General features: G+C 41.6%; 1 protein-coding gene across 9 annotated transcripts in view; it reads right to left on the reverse strand.

Annotated features, from left to right (window-relative positions):
- RGS6 (regulator of G protein signaling 6) overlaps positions 1 to 18,241 on the reverse strand; it is a 293,323-nt gene that overhangs the window by 62,989 nt on the left and 212,093 nt on the right. For all 9 annotated transcript variants that reach the window (XR_009967060.1, XM_062630844.1, XM_062630845.1 and 6 more), the window contains 5 exons: positions 12,257 to 12,307; positions 10,801 to 10,907; positions 8,686 to 8,737; positions 5,819 to 5,883; positions 2,769 to 2,845 (listed from right to left, as the gene is read on the reverse strand). Coding sequence is in view for 8 of the 9 variants with exons in the window: in XM_062630844.1 (XP_062486828.1) it covers positions 2,769 to 2,845; positions 5,819 to 5,883; positions 8,686 to 8,737; positions 10,801 to 10,907; positions 12,257 to 12,307 (352 nt within the window). In the remaining variant the exon portion in view is untranslated. The remainder of the gene's footprint in view (positions 1 to 2,768; positions 2,846 to 5,818; positions 5,884 to 8,685; positions 8,738 to 10,800; positions 10,908 to 12,256; positions 12,308 to 18,241) is intronic.

Here is an 18,241-nt window from a genome sequence, read left to right on the forward strand (position 1 = left end):
TAGAGTACAGAATCTTGTTTTAACTTAATTTTATTTTTTTTTAACTTGGCAATAAACTTTTAAGTAACTGAAAGTACAATTGCTATTGTAACTTCTAATCTTCTTTTCCAAACAGAACACTGGTGTTGTGGTCAGAAAAAAATCCCTTAATTACCTTGTAATTTAAAGGATAATTACCAATGTACTTAAATAGTGCATAATTACAATGTTATTAAGCAAAGAATTAATCAAAATCCAAAGGGTTAATCAAAGATAGAGACATGCCTCCGCCACACCCTCAAGAAATGATGTTACTTAACTTTTTAGCATCTAATACTGAAAGTGCAAATTCTTTCTTGTGGTACAGTGTCAGTACTGGTGTTCTCATGTGCCATCTTTACCAGCTTTTCCATTTTATAGGTGAGAATGAAGACCTTGTGCTCACTGTAGGAGAGGAACTGGTTCGAGACCATCTTAAAAATCTGAATGTGCACAAGTCCATGAGTCCTGATGAGATCCATCCGCGGGTCCTGAAGGAGCTGGCAAATGAAGTTGCGAAGCCGCTGGTCATCATATTTGAGAAATCATGGCAGTCAGGTGAAGTTCCCGACAACTGGAAAAAGGGAAATATAACCCCCATTTTCAAGAAGGGGAAAATGGATGACCCGGGGAATTACAGACCAGTCAGTCTCACCTCTGTGCCTGGCAAAATCTTGGAGCAGATTCTCCTGGATGGCATGCTAAGGCACATGGAAAACAACAAGGTGTTTGGTGACAGCCAGCATGGCTTCACTAAGGGGAAATCCTGCCTGACCAATTTGGTGGCCTTCTATGATGGGGCTACAGAACTGATGGACAGGGGTAGAGCAGTTGATGTCATCTACCTGGACTTGTGCAAAGCATTCGACACTGTCCCACACGACATCCTTGTCTCTAAATTGGAGAGACATCAATTTGATGGATGGACCACTCGGTGGATAAAGAACTGGATGGCTGGCCGCACACAAAGAGTTGTTGTCAATGGCTCAATGTCCAGCTGGAGACCAGTAACGAGTGGTGTCCCTCAGGGATCAGTGTTGGGACCGATCTTGTTTAACATCTTCGTCACTGACATGGACAGTGGGATTGAGTGTGCCCTCAGCAAGTTTGCCGATGACACCAAGCTGGTTCGGTTGATACCCTGGAGGGAAGGAATGCCATCCAGAGGGACCTCGACACGCTTGTGAGGTGGGCTGATGCCAACCTCATGAAGTTTAACCATGCCAAGTGCAAGGTCCTACACCTGGGTTGGAGCAATCCCAGGCACAGCTACAGGTTGGGCAGAGAAGAGATTCAGAGCAGCCCTGCGGAGAAGGACTTGGGGGTGCTGGTCGATGAGAAAATGAACATGGGGCGGCTTCAGTGTGCGCTTGCAGCCCAGAAAGCCAACCGTAGGAGCGTGACCAGCAGGTCGAAGGAGGTGATCCTGCCCCTCTACTCTGCTCTTGTGAGATCTCACTTGGAGTATTGTGTGCAGTCCTGGTGTCCTCAACATAAAAAGGACATGGAACTGTTGGAACAAGTCCAGAGGAGGGCCACAAGGATGATCAGGGGACTGGAGCAGCTCCCGCATGAAGACAGGCTGAGGAAGTTGGGGCTGTTCAGCCTGGAGAAGAGAAGGCTGCGTGGAGACCTCATAGCAGCCTTCCAGTATCTGAAGGGGGCCTATAGGGATGCTGGAGAGGGACTCTTCATTAGGGACTGTAGTGACAGGACAAGGGGTAACGGGTTAAAACTTAAACAGGGGAAGTTTAGATTGGATATAAGAAGGAAGTTATTTACTATGAGCGTGGTGAGGCACTGGAACGGGTTTCCCAGGGAGGTTGTGAATGCTCCATCCCTGGCAGTGTTCAAGACCAGGTTGGACGAGGCCTTGGGTGATATGATTTAGCGTAATGTGTCCCTGCCCACAGCAGTGGGATTGGAACCAGATGATCTTCAGGTCCTTTCCAACCCTAACTATTCTATGATTCTATGACAACTACATGTACAAAATGGACATGTACAGTTATAGGCACTAGCTTGTAGACACTAGACTACAAAGTCTGGACCATACCCATTTTGCAGCAATAATGAAAACATGCTCAAAACATTAAGAGGCTTCAAACTATTTTCACAAGGGAAAATGGGGGGGGAAGGCAGATTTAAATTATGAGCAGAGGATAGGAAAAATCCCAGTACTGAATCTGAGAAAGTTTCAAGTAAGTGGTACCCAATTCTCCACTCTAATTAAGAATACAAGTCAGACTGCAGAGAGGGGAGGTAGAATAAAATCAACTGGAGATTGGTATAAATAAGAAAACCAAATCCAGTCTGCTGTAAATACCACCTTTACAATCACTTTAAAGTGGCAATAGTTTTAGACTTACACACTTTACTAGCATACAGTAACACAGACAGAGGACAAAGTGCCGTTCTTTCCATTTGTAAAGAATGCAATACAAAAATACTTCACAAAAGTAGAAGCTGAATGGGCAAGTGAATAGCCCAAGCTCCCATGGTCAGCACAGGCTCAGGAGATCCTCACCAACATTTCCATGTACAGATGATTAAACCCATCTTTCAGATTCTGGCACAAAATTTCAGAATCTGCTCTCTATCGTTTCTAGGCTGCCAGCAATTAAAACTCACCAACACCTTCAGAGCTTTATCACAGTAAAGTTTTTGACAAAGAAATTCCATCTTTACGGAATCCCCTTCCCTTCGCAGCTGTAAATACTAGTGCAGTTCAGTACTCCAGGATTACTCACTTCACTTGGGCCTCAGCTTGCATGAAGATGAACTCCCACTTTCTTGCAAATGCTCTCTGAAGTCTTGCTAAGTTTTCCTGACAAAAGACGAAAATAGTAAGAACAACTAATCCTTGCAATTACAAGTGCTTAAGATTACATTTAGCAGAGTGGGTGGTTATTTTATTCCTTTTTTCTTTTTTTTTAAGCTGGAAAACTCAAGACACGGAAGTCAGTGTTAATTTTGGGTGAACTATCTTGCAGGCAAAGCAAGGCTGTAATGCATTCTTTTGGGCTGCAGTCCTATAGCTGCAGCCAAAAGAGCCCTGTCAAGGGTAAGTAATGTAGTGTGATGAAGACAGCTTGAGCTCTACTATGAAAATAATGATGGACTTGTTCCCAAAAGATAACACCGAGAAGCTTTGTGAAGCTGACGACTTTCATTTCTGATAGCAGATGGCTGCCACCTGCACATTTCCCTCTCATCCCCACTTTCCCTTCCCCCCCCAGCTGCTCTCTTCTCTTCAGGCTTTTGCTGAGGTGCAAAGCCTGAGCATCCCTTGATTTGCTCAGCCCTGGTCACCGCTGAGAGCATTACGCAGCTGCACAGCACTGAAAGCTGGGGACTGCCAGGATGATTCACAAAAGGAAACAGCTTGTTTGTCTGAACAATGAATATAGCTGACTGCAAAGACTGGGTCCAAATGCAGCCTTGCTCTACATCTGAACTAAGAGATCTGGTCCAGACCCATTACAGAGAGTGTCATGATCTGTACATTTGGATGTGGATGTGACTTCATCACAGCTCAAGGTCAAACTCAGGACATGGCCAGAATTTCAGGCTCAAATGGCACCCCAAAGTTACATATCCATACCCACCCTGAGAAGGAGGTCTATGGGACCATTAACCTGACCCCCTTCTCCATTACAGCTGGTTCAACTGTTGCAAATTTTCATTTTGAAAATGAACACTATTAGTTCTACTGCTGTTTTTTTATACCTATTCCCTTCATTTCAAGGAAGTACTTAAGTGCATGCACTTCAATGCTAGAAGAGATTTTCCTATTATTTACTTTAAACTCTTGTATAACACAAGGCATAAAGCTTGGCCTTGTTACCATCAAGTCCATGTAAGAATTCAATTCCGTATACACAGAAGAAAACAGTTAAGCAAATGATTTACAGCTGTTCTGAACTGTGGTGATTTCCTTAACTGTGACTACAAGGAAGAACTACTTGTAATTATCTGCAAAAACAATTTTTGTGGGTTTCTTTTTTTTAAGATTTTGCTTTAAATTATGTTCACATGTGCCTTCTGGTGTAAATATGCTGAAACCAATGAAACATCATCAATTGAAGCAATACTTGAATTATGCTTATGTTTGGTCGATTATCAACAAAACTGAATGAAATTATGTAAGCTTAATCATATCATTGACACCTCTGCCCTAATGGTATAAATTGGGGGTGGGGAGTTATCTCGGAATGCTACAAGCAGAACCTAAACATGAGATGTCCCCTGAAATGCTTTGTAGAGATTCTTTTTGGAAACTCCAGGTCAGTGCTGATGCCTTCAGAGAATCACTCACGCTACATTTCCAAACATGTGTTCTACATGGACAGAGCTCCTTCCCACTCCTGTAAGCCTGTTTCTCTCACTTGTGCTTACAACTCCGTTGCTGGATCGACTTCAAGCTCCCATAATGACTAAGTAGAGTTAGAGCCATTCTTATCTGATTGTCTCTAATTAAGAGAACAAAGTTTGAATGCAGAAGTAATCTCTAATTGTGCAATGCAATATTCACAAGAAAAATGAGACACTGCCAAGGTCTAATTATTTGTCATTACTGAAGCATTGCTACACTCTGTAGACAAACGTGCAAAAGTACTTAGCCAAAGCCTCACTGCATGTGTGTGGGAGTGTGCACACTGCTGAACAGCCTTTTGTTGCTTTATGATAGACCTCTAGAGTGCTTACAGTTAATTGGTTGGCTGTGAGAAATTTTAATGGTTTTAATAATGAAATCAGCAATATGCAGAAGAGAAAACTCAGCAAAAGGATGTGTAAGTGCATGCAGATTATTATATTCCTTCCTTTATGCCTGTACTTCAAGATTAGAACTCTTGGGAACGCTGGATGCATTTTCAGGGTGGACTAGATAAGTGGCAATTTTTGCATGCTCTTCACTGAAAGACCAAATGTCATGTAGGCATATCTATGTGCAGAAAAGTCCCAAAACACAGAAGGTAAGGAAGAAGGGAAAAGTCCATTCTTGGGAAAAAAAAACCTAAAATATATGCAATATAAATGTTTTAATTGAAATAAACAGACATAGAAATCCAGTAGAACCAATTCTGTAAACAAACCCTCCAGTGAAAAATTTCACACTTGAAATTCAGGTGTTACATTATTAAGCTAGTAAACAACAACAAAGTCAATATGATAGAAAGAAAAGTTCAGCTGGTTAGAGTGTTACATTGCTCGTATTCAAAGAAACTCATACCAGCCCTGTCCTTCCTGCCTCTTGTCTTCCCACTCCTCTCTACTCAAACCCTGCACAATCTGAAGCCAAGGTTGGTGATACTTTTATGGATAATCATTTCATAACAGAAAACTTGACCTGAGTAAGCTTGAGTAATAGTTTTTCCTATAAGGCATATTGAAAACAGTCCAAGTCTGATATCTGAAAACTTTCATAACTAGAATCATATGGTCATCAGGAATTTAACTGACTAACAATGCACCTGAAAATCTGTAATTTCTGTGCGTTAATATGTACCATATATTAATAGGGAATGGTTAACAGGAAATCAAGGTAAACTTCTGTGTAATTTGCCCCAGTCTTGAAGGTCTGGCCATAGAGAAGATGGCCAGAGACACTTTGAGACACTGCAAAGCCAGGGATATTCCCTAATAATGTTCCTGATGTTGTGTCCAGATCAAACTTCACACAATTCTGACAAGAGACACAGTAGCTGCTGATCCCAAAGTACAAAACAGCAGCATTCAATTAGCAAGCAAAGCTTTCCCTGCACCCCCCAGCTTTAAGCTCTAGCAGCAGTGTACCTACGGCTTCATAATCTGCCAGCTCCAGCCTAGCTTTGTTCTGCATGGTCCGTTTGCAAAGATAGATTGCTAAAGAGAGAAACAGAAAATAATTACAGACAGATTACTAGCATTGGATCTTAAAAAAAAAAAAAAAAGGAAAAAAAGTGCACTATTCGTTCTTATCAGAAAGCAACATGAGTCAAGGAATGAGAGGGTTGAATACCCAGCTGACATTACCCACTAGTAATCTCAGAAGCCTTAAACATCTGGGGCATCTAATTTAAAAGTGCTGAGGGTAGATGCCAGAACCTAGCAAGATATTTGAAAAAGGCACAATTGCTTCTGGGGCTGGTAAAAGATTTACCTTTAGCAACCTGTTCCCCTCAGTATCTTGGGAATATCCCTGCCAAAGTGAAGCTGCTCTGCAATTTTCGCCTTTTGTTAATAAAAAACCCCAACAAAACCAAACAACCAAGCCAACCACACACCCCCAAAAAACAGAGCAAAAACCAAACCAACAAAAAAAACACAAACAAAACCACCAAAAGAATTCAGAATATTGAAATGAAAATAGAAACATGGGCCACATTTTAAAGGTATGAGCATTTTTTCATATGCTTAATCCTACACATTCATATGCTTCATTCTGCACATTTCAAATGGTTAAGAAAAGCCTTCTCACATTTCATCATAGGCAGACACTGCAGAAACTGATGTGGTTTGGGATTTTGAGGGTCAAGATGAGCTCAGTGCACAACACCAAACCAGTCCCAGGCTGCCTTCTGGTAAAGCCTCAGCTGGACCTGCTCCTCATCCCATTTCCATTGCAGGCTGAAACACATGGTCCCCAGCACAGCCTGGCTATACAGTCAGGTCTGAACTACATAATAGAGGTCCAGTGCTCTCATTTGGGATGAATCTAGATGTGAATTTTATAGCTTCCTTCTGTTCTGCCCTCTTCTCAAGCTCCAGGGCCAGGTACTTATTATCCAACAGCATACCAAACTGGAGCTGAGTGGAAGGCAAAGCATCACCTACAGAAAACTACAATAAATCTCTTCCAGAAAATTTTGTCTTTTCTTTGAAAATCTTGGTGGGTTGGTTTGCTGGTAAATACAATTTTTTGACATCCTGATAAATGTTTTTCATTGGAGAACTAATCTTCTATGGAAAATATATGAAAAAAAAAACCCAAACAAAAAACCCAGACCAACCAGTTCTACTCGTGTAATTCTATTCCTATAATTCTAACATTAATATAATAAGCCAATATTATGCATAGTAACTAGAGGTGGTCAGTTCCTGTATATTTATACATCTCAAGGGCAGGTTCCTCTGTAAGCCATTGCAACACCAAATAAAGTTAGTCAGTCATCTCACAGTATTTCTTCATGCTAAGCAGTGACCTGCCATTAACAACTTAGTTCCTGTCCTCTGAGTGAATCTACACAAATAAAAAAAGTATGAAGTGCTGCTGGGATTTCACTTTTATTTGGGTCTACTGCTAGTTTGGGATTAATTCCTGGGAGGACTCCATCTGCACAGACCTCTGATATGCGAAGACTGATTATAAACATATGTTAGAGATTTCTGGGACAGATGAAAATCTGTCACTGCAGGGCTCAGGGCTAATGCAGCTGCAGCTTGTCCAGCTCACACAGGACTTTATTTTAAGGTGCACAGGTCCACTCAATGCCCTTGCAGCACAACAATCTGACTGCAAAACCAGTTACTTACAGATACTGTAGAAAAAAAGAAACCCAGAACTTCCCTCTTCAGATTGTTATTCTGATGTTTACAGATAGATATTTGGCACAGTTCAGACAGTTATATATGGTGTCTGTAAAATCTGGAAATTATTTTGCATATAATGAACAGCATCATGTTTTCTCCTAAGCAGTTCCCCTCACTGGGATAAACACATAAACCCCTGTGCTAGCTTTCCTGCAGATGAGGGACTGCAAATGAACTATTACATGACAGATACCATTGCAGGATACTTCTCCACCCCAGCAAATGATTCCCAGAATCTATAATGAGTAATTATTGCCCAGGAAAGAAAAGAATCTGATTATTCAGGGAGAAGTTCTAAACTGATCTTAGATTATGAGATACTTTAAAAGAAGGACTTCCACGGGCTTCTCTTTTAGGAGCACACATGTGGATTCACTTCCTCTCCCAATGCCACACCAGGATGCAACAATGGATTTCATCATTTAACTGTGAAAGAAGGGCAGTTCTGGAAGAGACAGCAATGTTGCATGCAGACAGCTAAAGATAACAACACTGACATATTTTCTTTATGTATTATAACTGTCTGCAGGCACTCACATGTTTAACACATCATGTTGCAGTTTATTAGCTCATAAACCATGTTCAATCTTCTCTTTTTTACCAGCTCTGGGAAAAATAAGTCTGGAGTCATATATCAGAAAACTTTAACTATGAGTTGCCATCATGATTATACTGGTTTATTGATCAGCCAGATGAGTGCCCAGATGAGGTAACTTTTTATTGATCAATGTATCAGATTCAGCTACAGATCAGAGTATGTTCTCCCACAAAAGCAATATTGGTATTATTTAAGATTCCCAAGGAGCAGTATTCTGCTTGCCATAAATTCTGCCAAAATGAACAGACCTATGGATGAATGAAGATAATGGTAGTTAAATCCCTGGCCTCACTGGACTCAACAGCTACAGTTCCATGGGCTTGAGACACTTTAGGACTTCACATACTTGGGATGGGCACGTATCTGCCTCTGATGCTGCAGTCTGACAAGTAACTCTGCTGATGAAGGGTTTAGATGGCCAACAGTAATTAAGGACAAGTTTTTCCATCACAAACTTTCTGTACTAACTTTCTACAATGAAATAATTCTACTCTCACCGTAATCTGTATTTTCAGGTTCCCAGCAGTTTGAAGGCCAAAAATATGGTGCCTAAGAAAGAACATATGCATTTTTATAATGAAAGAGATGAAAAACAACTCAGATGCAGAAAAGCATTGCAAGTACATAAAGAAGAATTATACAGGTGCAGAAAGAAGAATCACAATGTCTATGGCCCAGTCTCAGCCCTCGGAGGAAACACTGCTACAGATCTCTGCAAAAGTGAGGATGCTTTTCCAGGATGATACCACCTTTAGCACCTCATTGCAGGTAATAGAAATGCTTAATACAAGCATATAAAGTATGGTTGGCAGCCTAACAAAAAAATTAGTTTTTAAATACAACAGATAGCAGAGGTCAAAAATCAGCTGATTAGAATCATTCTGAAAAGAGAAGTCCTGCTAAGCTTACTGATTTTGGTTTTTATCCGGGCCTCCATATTGCAGTTGCTACAATTAATTACAAGATATTACTACCTGTAGCTGTATTTCAGTTTTAACATGAATGAAAAAGAATGTCTGTGTCCAAATTACAGAACACTGTTTTACGTTACTGATGTAATGCCACAAACGGGCATAGGATATTACACACAGATTGTTCCTTGTACAAAAGTACAACGAGAAAACTGAGGGATCAAACAATCTGGGTTCAACATTCCTTGCTAATACACATCTTATGTACTTCACAAGATTATGAGCTACTGTTAAAGGAGGGACTGAAGTTCAGGTAGAAAGTGGCAAGGAGAGAGTAATGGAAAAGAAAGATGTTTCTATCAGGTTATTTTTCCAGAAAATGGCTGAGGAGAACTGTTGCAGGAAATGACAACAGGCAAAGAGTAAGCAAAAGTTGTAGGAAAAGATAAGGGAAACAAAAGTCAGTAAGCAATAACCACAACTTGATGATGTGGTTTACACAAGCTTAAAATAAGGGAAAGTAAATTACATTGAAATCTAGGTACTGAGAGATGCACAGGACAATGACTTATGGTGTCATTCTTCAAACAGAGAAAAATACAACTAAAAGGGCAATCAGTATTACCCTTGCTTCTGTCAAGTCTTACATGACAGGGGAGCAGGACTTTCAGAAAAGCAAGGGAATTGTAATGAAAAATCTTAGTTTGAATGAAGCCAGGAAACCAGAAGGTGGGGTGAGATAAGAGCAGTTCTGTGATCTCCTGGGCTGCTTTGTTCACTGTACCATTGGTCTTATATGATAACACAATATCACATTAACAGTAGGACAGTGAGTATGAGCAGCAGCAACATCAGGTGCAAGAACAGGCTTTTCAAATAAAAACTAAAAAAAGAGGGGGAAAAAAAAGTGAAGGAGGAACAGAAGGGTGAACAGAAGAGAGGTCATAGGAAAGATAAGGGAGCTGGCTGGGATCACATAGCAGATCAACACAAAGTCAGCCAGCAGGATTAGGCAGCAAGACTCTAGGTTTGAACTTACTGCTTCATTTAAAGTTACAAAATGTGTCCAAAAGCTGTTGCACCACAAACTCTCAGTTATCTCAGAAGTTGACAGGAGCAGATTTTGGACAGGGCATGGAACTCAAAGGCAGGAGGCTTTAAAAATTTAACACATCTGGAGGCACAAGGATACTGAGGGATAGAGATGTCCCAGCTTAGGTGACTGCCAAGGTTACATATCCTTTGCAAAAGAGCCAAAGCCTGAAGCTTGCCCTATCCCATAGCAAGCTGTAACCAGGAATCTTCTGCTGTGTAAGAGCTTGAGTACCCAACTCCAAAGCTTGCCCTTGGCCATTTTGCACAGGACGGTGGCTCCTCAATTCTTGCCAAAGTTAGAACCTGAAAGCCATTCTCCTTCTGGTTTAGCTCAAATATGAGCACAACAGCCTTGACATATCAAAAATAATCACAGGATATCTGTTTATTTATGTGAAAACTGTGCATCAGAAAAGCAGTAATTTGGGATTTTAAAGCAGATCCTTTTGAAGGGGCTTTATGACTTCTTAAGGTCTCTAACAAGATAGCCTCAAGCCCTGGCTTCAGAGACCTAATGGGTGTTTAGGGATAAAGAGCAGGTGATTTCAGCAGTATTATTGCAGGGACAGTAGAAGGGGCCACAAGGGACACAGAGAGCTCACCAACCTGAAAACGATAGAACGTCCCATCATCTTTCAGGGTAAGAACATGGTCTGAGATTGGAAAGATATAACCCTGTGCAGCAATAAGACTTCCCAAGTGTATTGCTTCCCCTGTGAAAGAGAAAAACAACAGGGATGTGTCAGGAAGACATGCACTGCACACTCCTCTGCTTTCAGCAGTGGCTCTGGTGATGACTTGTGCAGAGACCTGATGCACACATGCCTCTCTGTACCCACACCGCATCTTTACGCCTTCCAACCAAACCATGCAAAGCAGAAGGAGCAGGAATCAGCCTTGCAATACTGATGAAACACTGTTCAAATGTTTAACTTGCTGGCTTTGTGTTTACAAAATGTCACACATCAGCTCTAGTCTGAAGTTCAATTCAAAGCCCGTTATCCACCACAGGTGACAGCTGACAGGAAGACATGAACCCCACTTGCCTTTACCAAATCCAGCAAACAGCTGCAACACCAGGTCATTAGCAGCATGTTTATTTGTAAAGACAAGTCCGGAGAGTGTAGCATTGCCATTCATTACAGGAAATGTGCAGAGGCAAAAGGGAGTACATATCCTAACTGCCAGGGCAACCCTCACCAGCACAGAGGCACATCTGCACAGATTTTCAACCAAAGTCAGCTCTCAAAAGCCGCATCAACTTTCTCAGAGTTGCAAAATACACATCAGCTGCTCATGCACCCCCAGGCAGATAAAGCAGCTATTGTCCGCAGCTGAAATTCAGGTCTGGGACTTGACTAGACTCGCAAGAAGGGATGTGTGAATATGGATGCCCTGGGTGAGGCAACATTACCTATATCTCTGCTTTTACATGGTGACAGTAGGCAGAAGTAAACAAACTGGGAGGTGAAAAGAAAAAGAAACTTCTGGAACTGCAGACCTTTTCTTCCTCTATTCCCAACAGTTCTTATGTGTGCCATAACGATTTTTGTTTCTCTGAAGAGTGAGCTATTTGGACTTTGCCCAAGCCCTGATCATTGTTTGTGGCTGATTATCCATTTATCTATCTGCTGTGATAAATTAGCAGCCATCACCTGATTCTGTGATGGTATCTGTGTTGTCCTTGGCCAGCATGTCCTGTCAGTCATGGTTACCTTTCTCCACATGATGAAAACCTGTGACCTCATTTGCCTGCTTAACTCACACATCCACCAATTTCTTTTCTAAGACTGGGAACAGCTTTGAAAACAATAAGTCTTTCCTAGGTAGCAATAATTTCACAGGCAGGCTAAGGCTCCTACAAGGTGCTTTTGTCGTGTTGCAGTGTAAGACATTAGACTTCACATGTTGATTTTTATCTCTTTCACTCCTCCTTCACCTCAATTCTTAAATCAACCTTGATCTACTGGTATTTTAGACTGCAGCAAAATAACATCTACTGTCTAATGGCACACACAATACAGATGGAGTATCTGTTCCTCCCCAGCTATGGTCACCTTACCTGGATCCTCAATGCTGAGGTTCTTCATAAGCCACTGCACAATATCAGCGCCTGAAAAAAAAATTAGTGAAGAAAGCATTAAGCACTGAGACCACGGGGTTGAAGACCCCAAGAAAGGAATAACATTGAGATAGATAGAGTAAAGCTGACATAAAAAGGAAAGTAGATTAAAACTAATCTCCACTGAGGTTTCAGAATGTTTTTCCTTCTTGTGTCACACTGTAATTATACAGTTACTGAGAGGGGCACTAAGTCCTAAGTAGTGTGATACGAGACTTGGTATACTTGAAGTCAGACAGTACTCTAATGGTTCCATGTAACTTGTTCTCTCACAGTTGCTCTCTCCCACCTCAGCACACAGGGAGGTGTATATATGCAAACACTAGCTAGCAAGGAGGCAAAGGAGCATTTACTGGCCCCTTGCAACTGTCATGTGAGAGGCAATAATATAAAGTACAGAAGTGAGTTATCAGTCAAAAAAGAAAGGAAAGCCTCACTTATATTGAAGACAAGCATTCAGTGTGCCTGTAACAAAGCCACTGCTGAGCTGTCACCTGTCAGTGATCACATTAGACATATGGTGGCCAGGAGCAGAAAAGTAAGCCTCTAAAGCCCATCAGGTTTATTAGGTCTTCAGGGCCCATCAAGTAGTACAAAGGTTGTTGCTATCTTATAAGCAGCATGAAGATCTCTAGGTTTGATCCTCTGCATGTACACAAGCTCTCTATTGCTTGCATGGAAATCATAGAAGTGGAAAACTTGTCACTCTTCAATAAAAGCTAAAGCCTTTTATTAACAAAATACAACATGACAGGACAGCAAAATTTAGTTAAATCCCATACTCAGAAAGTTGAGCTTAAAATGAAACATAAATGTGTGTACAAGTCTGCTAACTTGACCTGTCCAAAGTCAAAGGCAATCAGCAAAGGCACTTGGAGTTAATTTAGCAAGTCCATGCCAAGTTAATAGCAACGTGCAGTACAACCTAACAATGCCACGTCTGGCTGCAGGCATGACACCAATGCCTTCTCAGCATACAGTCAATTTGTTGGGAAATATTTGCATTCACATACACTAGGTTAATAGCCTTGGTAATACTTAGTGCTGTGCTTTGTGATACATCACTTGAAGATAGCATACAAAAAGGAACCAATCAACCATATGGTTTGGGCTTACTGAACAAACCCCAGAGGATCTTATCTGCATAGAGCACTTCTGGGCTCAGACATGAAGGGTCCTTCAAGAAACAGCATTACCCACATGATGCCTGTTCCAGAAAAGTCTGAAGGACATTTTACTTTCCACAGACCCATAGCATCCCCACACCCTCAGCAAACCTGAAATACTGCAAAAGCCAGGAATCACAATTATGATGTGCCACAGAGACAGATGAGAGCACTGCTAGTGTCACAGGTTCCTGCAATATCTGCAGGTCTGACTGACTCTCCCATACAGGTGAAATTCCCGGTAGAAACGTGTGTTCTACTCCACACAGGTGATAGCAGCTTCTGCTCCCCCTGGCAATGCAAGCTGACCTCCACCTCCACAAGAAGCACTAGCAAATACTCTTCAGTCAGGCTTCAGCAACAAGTGGAAATATGAACGTGGCCTCCCTCATCCCCCAACCAAGGCAAGTGAAAGAACTTACTTGTTGCCTGCAGGTAATCAGCAGAGCTCCTGAAGATCAGGGAAGCATCTGCTTTGACTTAAATACTGAGCAGACAGATGTGACCAAAAGGCAACAGCTGGGCATTGTCTCAATCTGCCTTGAAAGAATCAATGAACCAGACACTGAAGGACCAGTCTCACAAGCTGGAATTTTTAGCTTTATTGTCATTCTCCAAAACACTCAGATCCACCTAGGAGCAATTCAAGTTGCCATAATCCAAGTTAGACAGTTATTCCAAAACTTTATTCTTTTATTATTGCTTTTTTAATAGATGGAAGTCTTCTTGTAACTTCCAGTATATGTTTATTAATATGCAATTTATATGCATCTGATATCATCCTTGAATTACCATTTAAGGGAAATAATTCTTCTTCTTTCTGATAGCTTCTCCTGAATTTCTACAGAGGGCTGACACATTGGCCCCCCACCTCCATTTCACTAAACCAACCAAACTTTTAATGTCCTCTTATGATGGACTCTCCCTGTACTTGACCATTTGGCAACTTTTCAAATTTAAGTTCCATTTCTTTGCACTGGGATCACCAGAACTGCAGGCAGTACCTTGCAGAACATCTAACCAATGCCTCTGGCAATAGTCCCAGCACTTTGCTCCCTCACCTGAAACCAGATACCAGGTGCACCCTAAATCACATATTTTTTTTTTTGTGTGAACAGTAAATTTATTCAGAAAAAGATGTCCGAGCGGTCCAAAACTGCCTGTTATGTGAGAACACATCTAGTAAGCAGTGTTAAATGAAAAGCATATGGGGATATTCAGAGCCAGTAACTGTTGTTTGACATGTTTATTAATAAAATGTTCTATGTTATAAACATGAATGTTTCCTTTTCCTTTTCACTAAACAAAAATATCCCAAAGATAGAACAAAACATTTATGGCTAGAGAACTACTTCAAGAAGACCCAAGCTGAAGTACTTCTATATTGTTGGAAACAAAACCAAACCTCACACAACGGTTCAAGCTAAATCAGAATCTTTACTGGGTTTTCTGTTCATCCTCCAAACTACAAGTTTACTTTTTCTTCTGACTGTGGTCACAGATTACAGGCTTGCAATGATCTAGATCATCTTAAGAACCTGAACGTGCACAAGTCCGTGAGACCTGATGAAATCCTTCTGCGGGTCCTGAAGGAGCTGGCAAATGAAGTTGCTAAGTCACTGGCCATCATATTTGAAAAATCATGGCAGTCAGGTGAAGTTCCCGATGACTGGAAAAAGGGAAATATAACCCCCATTTTCAAGAAGGGGAAAATGGATGACCCAGGGAATTACAGACCAGTCAGTCTCACCTCTGTGCCTGGCAAAATCTTGGAGCAGATTCTCCTGGATAGCATGCTAAGGCACATGGAAAACAACAAGGTGCTTGGTGACAGCCAGCATGGCTTCACTAAGGGGAAATCCTGCCTGACCAATTTGGTGGCCTTCTATGATGGGGCTACAGAACTGATGGAGAGGGGTAGAGCAGTTGATGTCATCTACCTGGACTTGTGCAAAGCTTTCGACACTGTCTTCCATGATAATCTTGTCTCTAATTTGGAGAGACATCAATTTGATGGATGGACCACTCGGTGGATAAAGAACTGGCTGGCTGGCCGCACACAAAGAGTTGTAGTCAATGGCTCAATGTCTGGCTGGAGACCAGTAACGAGTGGCGTCCCTCAGGGATTGGTGCTGGGACCTGAAATGATTCAGAGCAGCCCTGTGGAGAAGGACTTTGGGGGTGTTAGTTGAGGAGAAACTTAACATGAGCTGGGCTGCATTAAAAGGAGCATGACCAGCAGGTCAAAGGAGGTGATCCTGCCCCTCTACTCTGCTCTCGTGAGACTTCACTTGAAGTATTGTGTGCAGTCCTGGTATCCTCAACATAAAAAGCACATGGAACTGTTAGAACAAGTCCAGAGAAGGGCCGAGAGGATGATCAGGGGACTGGAGCAGCTCCCGTATGAAGACAGGCTGAGAAAGTTGGGTGTGTTCAGCCTGGAGAAGAGAAGGCTGTGTGGAGACCTCATAGCAGCCTTCCAGTATCTGAAGGGGGCCTACAAGGGTGCTCTTCATTAGGGACTGTAGTGACAGGACAAGGGGTAACAGGTTCAAACTTAAACAGGGGAAGTTTAGATTGGATATAAGGAGGAAGTTCTTTACTGTGAGGGTAAACCACAGCCTTTGGAAAAGGCTGCCCAAAGAAGTATTAAATGCTCCACCCCTGGCAGTGTTCAAGGACAGACTGGACAGAGCCTTGGGTGACATTGCCTAGAGTGAGGCACCCCTGCCCATGGCAGGGAGGTTGGAAGTAAACAATCGTAAGTTCCTTTCCAACCCTTACTATTCTATGATTCTATGATCTCTTAGGCATCTTATTGCCATGACACCTGATATCTTAAAATTATCTAGAGCAGTGCACTGCTTTGCTCCGAGGAGGTGCAGTGCATTCTGCATGATCCCTTTCCAGATATACAAGAATACTTAATGCAGGATTAAGTCCCATCCCATTTTAACATCCAACAATCATGTCCCCAGCTCTAGGCCTCTTTTGAGGAATCTATTAAATTTTCATCAAACTACAATGACAAAATCATGTAATGCTGAAATATGGCTCCCCAGTTTTCTTGCCCGTATTACTAAGATTTAAAAAGAGAGGTTTTAAAGGTGCAAGTAAATTGTAAACACCAGCTCAAACAGAACTCCTGTGATCAGTCACTCTGGAATATAAGCAGCACTTGAGATCAGGGATTTTAATTTGTCTCTGTTAAAAACACGAAATCATTCCTGAATGTTGCCAAGAGCCTGGAAGATGTTATAGTTGTTCTCCAGTTGTCCTGAGGCAGATTATCTTTCTGCTGAGTTTGCTGAACCATTATTTATCACCTGCCAAGACTGATTACTCACCCTGGGGACAATGACAAGTCTTTCCTTCCTCTGTTAATTACTGTCATCCTCAGTAGCCATGTCACTAATTAATATTCAATCATAATGAAATCTCTTTACTACCATCTCCCATAAACCCACTAGTTTTAGGGTTACCCTCACACATTGGTTTTGCCTCTGTTTTCAGCTGCTTCTGTCACTGCAACCTACTTTTGCCTACCTAGAAATACTACTTATGCCTTTCCTCAAATGAGAAAATTCAGGTTTATTTTTATAAGACACAGTGAAGACTTGAGTGAATCCTTTACCAGATTCTCCTGTCAGACCAAGATATATATTCCTTTATCCAGTTTTCCAGAAAACTTCATCTTAACCTCTCCTGTAGGTGACAGATGCTCCTCACATAACTTATTTCCCCAGAAGATCTTTTCTGGCTGATTTTCAGCATCCACATTTCACAAGCTCTTTCAGATGACCCCCAAGGGAAACCTTTGACTCTAACATGTTTCCACTAAACAGTAACAGGGCATTTGAGACCTTCTGAGAACAAATAGTTGGACCTGTTTTAATAACAGAAAGTGTTGCTGGATCCAGGTAGAAGAGTAGCTGCCATCTCCTCAATGCTCCTCTCTGTACGTCTACGTTTCCTCTGAGTCAGCATGATCAGTTCAAGGGTAGTCTGTGAACATCTATTTCCTCCTCACCTATAACAAAAAACATCTTTTTTCTCTAGGCTCTTCTTTAAAGCTGAAATAGATCAAGTTGTTTAATACCAACAGAATAGCTGTATTTCTATGTGCAAACAGATTCACAATGAGCATTTATCCAGCCAGCCAGTTTAGAGACAGACTAGCAGTTTTACACCTCTTGCTATTTTTTCCATTTTCTGTTTGGCCTCAGTGATCCTATAATAGTAGCTAGTGTTCTCAGACAGCCACAGCCTGTCACCATGACAAATGAATGCCCAGCCATGAAAAGGTGAATTAAAAAAAGAGTTCACAGGGTGTGTGGACATTGGCAAGATACAGTTAATGAGGTGAGTCGCCATCACAGTAGTTGATACCTTTTCTAATCAATCCATGTTGTTCTACCTCTTTCAGAAAATCCAGGACTTACTTGGAAAATGAAGGGCCATCTATAACTAGATTCACCCATCTTCCACAGGTTGTATGAAATGGCAAAGGCAGACAGAACAGCAATTTCTAAAGATCAGCTATCTGGAGTGTAGCCTATGCCACTATTCTGGGCAAAGGAGCTAGGACCATTGGGGTCTGCCAGTCATCCAGGGGACTGGGCATGTCCCTAACAAGGCACATACATGTGCATACACATACACATATATGAATACAAATAAAAAGTACAAGAGTCCTTCTGAAACTTCAGTGAATATGCATTTTTGCATTTCTTTTTAGGCCTGGTAAGGCAACTGCATT

Source organism: Pezoporus occidentalis, unplaced genomic scaffold, assembly GCF_034315485.1.
Source record: "Pezoporus occidentalis ecotype Australia unplaced genomic scaffold, CSIRO_AGI_Poc_V1 ctg36, whole genome shotgun sequence".
NCBI classification, from domain to species: Eukaryota; Metazoa; Chordata; class Aves; order Psittaciformes; family Psittacidae; genus Pezoporus; species Pezoporus occidentalis.